This window comes from Geospiza fortis, unplaced genomic scaffold (assembly GCF_000277835.1).
Source record: "Geospiza fortis unplaced genomic scaffold, GeoFor_1.0 scaffold68, whole genome shotgun sequence".
Taxonomy (NCBI): Eukaryota; Metazoa; Chordata; class Aves; order Passeriformes; family Thraupidae; genus Geospiza; species Geospiza fortis.
The window spans coordinates 550754-558230 of record NW_005054489.1 but is presented as its reverse complement, the minus strand read 5'-3'; the positions used below and the strand labels follow the sequence as shown (position 1 = coordinate 558230).

Sequence of the window (7477 nt, the reverse complement as noted above, 5' to 3'; positions counted from 1 at the left end):
ATCTCAAAGCTTGCTTTCATTTCAATCTCGCTTATAGTTTCCATATTCTCCAAATCTTTTGCCAGACAATCATATTGATAAGGCTTTCCTGCTTCATCTTCCCCAACAGCAGTCCTCCCTGCCTGGAGTGCTGCCGGCGCTGCTGGCCTCCCGGATTCACCCGCTCTGCAGAAGGGATTAGCAGAGTCACTCTTGAATGGCTCCGGGTGAGGCGGAGAGCCATTCCTGAAAGCCTTTGGAGAGGTTGGGTGAACGGGGCTGCTGGGAGCTCGCGTGCTCAGAAAGGCTCAAAGAGGAGCAGACTCTTGTTTTCTAGAAGAGGGGTGATGTGAGGGTGACCTCCGCAGCTCTGAGGGAGTAGCAGAGAGAGTTCCACCGAGCTCTCCTCGCTGCCACAGCAGTGCACACAGCTGAGCCAGGGAGGATGGAAACAGCGGAGCCATGGGGATGTCAGAGGTGGGAATGCCCCCAGCACTGAGGCATGGGACATCTGGAGGGGACCACAAAGAACTCTGTCAGTGATGCTTGAGGGATCCCAGTGACAAACAGGACGACAGCATTAGCACTTCACTGGGGACACAAACAGGAATTAGCCACAGCCTGGGTGTATGCGAGAAAGAAAAACAGGAAGGAAATTAAACTGGTCTGTGCGTCCTGTGAATCACTGGATCTTCCTTCTCCTCTGCTCCAGTCTCCTGCCAATTATTTCTCCTTGGGAACAGGATACATCCTCCCATGACTCTGGCAGTGCCTGGCCCCACTTCATTGCTGGGGTGCCAGGCAAGCCTGGAGAGGAAGGGCTTGAAATTGAAAAAGTTTGATGTAGAGTAGATATAAGGAAGATGTTTTTTAAAATGCGGATGGTGGAGTCCTGGCCAAGGTTGCCTGGAGAAGCTGTGGCTGCCCCACCCCTGGAAGTGTCCAAGACCAGGCTGGATAGGGCTTGGAGCAGCCTGGGATAGTGGAAGGTGTCCCTGCCATGGCAGCGGATGGGACTTGGGGGTCTTTAAAGTCCCTTCCTATCCAAACCACTCTGGGATTCTATGACTTCCCTTCATCCCAAACTCCCTAGTACCAAGTTGCCCTCCTTCTAACAATGTGAACTCACCCAAGCACTGTTCACCTCTTCATCCCTCCCTCTCTTTACACCAGCAGGCTCATCCACAAGCTCCAGGAAGGAGCAGCATGGTGGGACACACCCCCAATGGGACTGAGCGTGCCTGGCTCCCTCCAGCAGCAGCCGGGACATGAAACTGGGGCAGCCTGAAGCTGCAGCAAGGGCAGAATGTGAGCCCAGAGCAAACTCTTCCACAGTACAGACTCTGGAGTCTCTGTTCCCTCCCTGCTCCCACCCCACGATATAATTGCTAATTAATAATAACGTTTAGCTCTCAGATAGCGCGCTCCATCTTCAAAGACCTCTGTCGACATTAATGAATTAATCCTCATCAACCCCCCTGTGAAGTAGGTGACAATTATTATCTCTGCCTCACAGATGTTAAACTGATTTGCAAAGAGGTCAAGTGACTTTGGGGAGGCTGGAGGGAGCCTGGCCTGGTACGAGGCCACTCCACAGGGGAACATGGACAAGCACACCCCAGAGAAGCAAGGGCTGGGATCCCAGGGTGTGAGGGAGATGGAGAGATCCAGGGGCAGTAATGGATGTGGGACCTGCAGAGATGCTCCCCGAGGGCAGAGCAAAACGAGGATAAAGAGCCAGAAACTAGGCCAGTGCGTGAGAGCGTGTGGGAGACCTTCAGTCCTCCACAACAGCCCTGACACAAAAGGCAAGGATGCTTTGACAGAGGGACGGTGATTAGCAACAAAAGCGAGCCGGGGAAGGAGCACATCAGTCAAAGGAGCCGAGAGCACAGGCAAAGCGAGGGAGGATTTCCATTTCCTGCCGCTGGTTTCCTCCCCTCCACTGCTTTGGGGAGGCTCTCCCAGCTCCCCCATGCCTTTTAGGAGTTATTATCTAAACCTGCTTTTGCTTCTAGAAGGAGTAGCTGCTCCCGCGGGGGGAAATGTGCGGACACACCAGTAAATCCGTGCCAGGAGCAGGGGGAGCATCTTGCCCAGTGTGAAACTCCAGCCCAATGTCTGCACATCCTCTGCCACTGGTGGGCAAATCCCTTTCCTCTCCTTGCTCCCAAACCAGGGATGTGCAATGCAGGCATTGGTGGCACAGGCTCAACCCCACAGGTAAGGTGATGATGACTACAGGGGCTGAGCCTTCCTCCCACCAAAGGCATTTCCCAGGCACCCAGGCAGCAAAACAGCAACAAAAAGTTCTCCTTGATGTCCCACGAGTGAAAGGGGCTTGTGGCATCAAAGGAAGATTAATTGGGCAGAGTTTGATGGTTGAAACAAAGCCGGCTCGGGCGCTGCAGCCCCACTGGAGGCTTTATCTCGCCGGCACAGACCTCGGCAGTGCTGCTCCCTGCACGGGGACAGGTGCCACCAGCACTGCCACCTCTGCCCCCTGCCACCCCCTGCCACCTGTGTCCACAGCCCCCCGACTCTGCCGAGCAGGTAATTAACTCCCAGACAAAGGCAGGGATTTGAAGATTAACCTGCGCTCCGGAAGGAGTGGGGAAAACTCATTTACACCAAACAAAAGGGGAGGGGTGATTAGTTTCTCCAGTGACAACAGCAAAAGCCAGATAGGGCCAGGGAAAGTGATAAAGAAGCAGGGAAAGTGCTAATATCCCCCCAGTTGCCTGCTTTTGCCTTTTTTTTTCTTCTTCTTCTTTCTTTCTTTTTAAGCACTAAAATTCCACCATTTTCTATCATGCAAATTCGTGTGCCTAAGTGAGATTAAACTCTGGCAGGCTCCGTGCCTCCTTCCCCAAGTCCATTTCCCGCACTGAGATAAGGCCAACTTCCCTTAATGCATCTTACAAGGCAGTGGGAGTGTTTTGCAGGCACGCATTGGAGACGGCTTATTATCAATACAAATAACAGCTTTCCAGATAGCTCCTTCTCCTCCTACCTCGCCTCTCTCCTTTAAACCCAGGAACCCAGAGAACGGCTTAAATAGCTGAAATGTCCTGCAGGGAGAAAGAGGAGGCTGTGCCTGAGATGCTGCTGCAAGAAGTAGGACTTGCTGAGGAAACCAGAGTGGGATAAAGGAGAGGACAGGAAGGAAAAGCCTCGCTCCTCTGAGGTCAGTGGGACCTAAATCCTGTTTCTCACTCTGGGTTTCTGCCCTACTCCAAGTTCACAGCTTGCCTATTGCAAGTGGGGCTTCCTTGGATTTCGTTTCTTTGGGATTTACTCCCAAAAACATCTCACTGTCCCCAAGGTCCAAGGCAGACTCCTGCAAACACAGGCAGTGCTGCTTTTTGCTGCTTTGTTCTTGGGAGTTTGCCGATTATTGCAGCCCTGAGATTTGTAAAAAGTCTCTGTTTCAGCCCGTGTGTTCGAAGAATGAGTTGGAGCTCTTCAGTTTTCGGTCTCAGAGTTGTTTATTATATCTTATCTATAAAATTTTCCTCCTGTCCAGCCGAGGTGAGCTCAGCAGGACAGACAGCAGCACTTTGACCGCCCTTGGGGCGGTGTTATGTCTTTATACTACAAACTCCATATAACATATTTACAATTACTTCCCAATACCTATCACCTATGTTAGACAGTGAGCTTCTACTCTAAACCAATCCCAAAGTGCCAACATCACAGCAGAAGATGGAGGTAGAGAAGAAGAATAAGAAAGGCTGGACACGCCCAAGTCCCTGGCGTTCCCAAAACCCCTATTCTAAAAATCCCAAAATCTACATTTTTACCCTGTGATAATTTTATTATTACACTATTTAAACTTCTGCAGCTTTCAGGTCTCCATACAAAGCTGGTAATTTGCTCCATGGGTCACAATCAAACCCACAGGTGCTCTGGGCTGTGTGCCAGGGTCTCTGAGCCCCCTGGCAGGGGTCCTGGCAGCTCTGGACACCCAGAGGGATGTGCTGAGTCCCGACACTTTGTCTGGTCTTATGGCAACTCCTCCTAAGGAATGAGTACTGAAGGAGTGGGAGCGCCTTCCCGACCTGCAGATGACAGGGATGCTTCCTGAGCTGCTCCTTTTAGCTCCGTCTGTAATCTGGGTGCATTTGCCCAGGAGAGATCCAGGTACTAATAACCTCCTTGTGCCTTTGGCAGCTCTGCTGCTGGCTGACATCAGCTTGGCACCACCAGCTTGACCCCATTTAGAGCAGTCCCCAAAATAGCAGGTCTGAACTTTGGTGCATTCAGTGCCAAGGGTCTGCTGTCTCATTCCTGAGCTCATTTGTCCCACATTAGCACAGAGGCACCGACCTGCTATTCCTGGATCAACAGCAATCACCTTTTCCCTTTTGTACCAGGATTTCAAGACTGACAAGTGTTTCTGAAAGCCTGGCCAATGAGGAAAAGTGGGAAAAACAGAGCTTGGATGGTTTCAGAAAGAAGGCAGCTAAGGGGCACCAGGATAACAACCTTGCCAACAGCAAAAGGTTATTACGGAGGACACTGATCAATTGTTCCCCACATCCACTGGGAATAGGCTGAGAAAAACTCCACTTCATTTGCAACAAAGAAGGTTTAAGTTAGATATTAGCTATACATTTTCTAATTAAAAAGGTAGCAAAGCAGTAGAATAGATTGTCTGGGGAGACTGAAGAACCTGCTTTGTTAAAGATTTTCAAGAATAGCTTTCACATGTGCTTGGCAGCGAGGTCTCTGCCTGGTTGCAGGGGGACGGGATAAATTAGCTCTTGAGGTGCCTTTTCCCACCTATTTTGGGATCTTGGCCATCCAATAGAGCCAACCTAGAAATGAATGTGCAGCTCACCCCTCGCTGCAGTGTGGGCATCCTCAGTTCCGGGTGTTTCTGCCTCATCATTCCTGACCCTCCTTGTACCCTGATGGAATATCCTTCTCCCACCCCTACCCCTCTCCTGTTTTTCTCTATCCCCTCCCACAGCTCTGCTTCCCTCCAGCAGCCCTTGGCCAAACCACAGATGCCCTCCATCCATGGCTGTTTCCCAGAGATATCCCCTGAACCTGGGGAGGAGGGGGGATGCAGGCATGGGCTCAGAGTGTCTGAGCCTGGCTGATACGCACCCATCCTGAGGGAGCAGCAGGCTGAGCCATCCTGGCTGGAAGGGGCAGAGCTCCTTGCCCCCCCCGGCAGTCAGTCCCTTTGGAGAGCACAGCCTGCCCCGGGGCACGATTTAATTGCATCCTGAGAGGCTGGAGTGCTCCTGGCCCCAGGCCCTTTCCTGGTGCAGCAAGGGGAAACTCAGGAACTCAGGACCTGCTTAGAGCAACCTGCACACCTTCCTCTTCCTGGCTAAACCTGTTAACAATGAGACACCCCCTTTCCCACCTCCTCGAATCACCTCTCCTTTCTTATCAAGCTGCAGAAAGGGGCAAAATGTCCCAGGGTTGTGTGCTGAACTTGGCACATCCCTGAAATCCAGTGCTGAGCAACCCTGCATTCCTAGGAAGGGGAATAAGCACCGCTTTCCACAAGCTTAGTGTTGTTTTGGACAGGATTATTCCAGAATACATATTTATAGGGCCCATTTTCCAAGGCAGGAGAGTTAATCCTGGCACCACAACCCAATTTTCATCGAGGTCATTAAGGCAGGTTTCCCTTTAATTGGACATGATAATTCACTTTCATGTCCTGCTCTGAGAAAGGGCTGGGTGAGCCAAAGAACAGCTTTTCAAATCAGGGGTCTCGCTCTCCAGAGCTGGAATTTCTGAGGATCTTCAGCACATTACAGGACTGAGCCCATCACTGAATCATCCCATACTTAACTGCTGCAAGGAGTTAAGCTCTGACCTTTTCCTGCAGTACCCAAATATCTCTTCCTAATGATACAGCAAGACACGGGAGGGATGGGCCTGGATGTCTGGTGATACAGGAAATTTAGGTCAGGAAACAGGAATCAGAAGAGAACAGATAGAAATTGTCCTGCAGCACCCCAGCATCTGATAGCGACTTCAGAACTTGCTGGTGATCGACTTTGGCTTAAGAAATTCAGGCAGGTAATAAGAGATTGCAAGATAAACAGCCAGAACCAGGGCTGGCAATGCATCCTCTTCCCCTCTGCGCTTAATGGAGATGGAGAAAGTCCGGCTCTGGTTAGTCAGCTTGATTGCTTGAAGAGGAAAAGGAAAATGAAAAGGGAGGGAAGAAGAAAAATAAAGGCCCTGAGTCTGGGTTTTTTCCCCACTTCTATTCATTAGGCTGTCAATAGTGCTCAGGCCTGGAATATCGACGGTGGATTAGCTCAACCCGACTCTGTGTACAAGACCAATGCCTTTTTAACCCAGCTTGTTTCCAAATCAATACACCCATCAGCATTCGAAAATTAGCCCGAGACGAGATTCCAATACTCAAGCTGGTGTGTCATGTTAAGAGGGCTCCCGGCCAAATCACAGAAGACGCAGCATGAAAAAAAACGGTTACTAGCAAGGGATTAGGAATTTTCCATTAATCTTCCCCCAGGCTAAGAGCTCATCAGGCTCTGTGTGTCCCTCCACAAGGCTCCCCCTTGTCCAGCTCTCGCCCTGCCACATGGGCACAGGATCAATCTTCCATAATGTCCATCTGCTTGCCCATCCCCCATGGCCACACCTGTCTGTCCCCTCTCAAGAAGTCGTGTGTGCTCACACACTTGCTGAAGAGCACGTGTAGGCATCCACTGAGCCACCAAAAGTGCTCCAGCACCCTGTGCTGGTCTTTCTCCTCCTCTTCCTCCTCCAAAAGTATGGAATTTCAACACACAAACACATATTGTTGCTAGGCATACACACACTCCCACAAAGCACACAAATCTGTCAGCTCTCTCTTTTTCCCCAACACAAGTTTTACTTCAAGCACTGCCTCCAGCTTGGAAAACAAAAAAACATCAAAAACCAACAACAACAACAAACAGCACTGCGGGTTTGCCAGTGACTGTGTTGGGAGGCAGAGCTGCCTGTATCAGAGCCCTGGGATTATGTCAGCAAAGATGGATAAAACCAAGCCCGACAGAGTTCAAGAAACATTTGGAGAATACTCTCAGGGACATGGTGTGACTCTCAGGGATAGTGCTGTGCAGGGCCAGGAGCTGAACTCCATGATCCCTGTGGATCCTTGTGGGTCTCTTCCAACTCAGCAAGTTCTCTGATTCAGTGGAAGTCATTACCAGCTTGGGATGATCCAAGCTTGTGGATCAGCCTCTACTTCTGCAACAAGTGGTATCAAATGCTCAACATAGCAGCAACAGGATGAGAAGACACCAAGGCAAAAGGAACAGAAAGCAAAGCCCCAAGCCCTCTACAAACCCTCTTTTCTTACCTTGCACGATGAGATGGACACGCGATGTCTTGGGGTGATTGTCTGTCTGCACGGAGCAGGTGTAGGGGCCCTCATCGTACACGTCCACATCCTGGATCTGGATGCTGTACTGGGTTTTGGTGTTGGCCAGGAGCACCACCCGAGGGTCCAAGC

At 50.7% G+C, this 7477-nt stretch overlaps 1 protein-coding gene across 1 annotated transcript in view; it reads right to left on the bottom strand.

Annotated features, from left to right (window-relative positions):
• Window positions 1-7475, bottom strand: part of LOC102039893 (protein CEPU-1-like) — a gene marked incomplete at its 5' end in the record, with an annotated part of 51347 nt that extends 43872 nt beyond the window's left edge. Inside the window, one exon of the mRNA XM_031063231.1 lies at window positions 7325-7475. Coding sequence (XP_030919091.1) covers window positions 7325-7475 — 151 coding nt within the window. The remainder of the gene's footprint in view (window positions 1-7324) is intronic.
• Window positions 7476-7477: the final 2 nt, after the last annotated feature.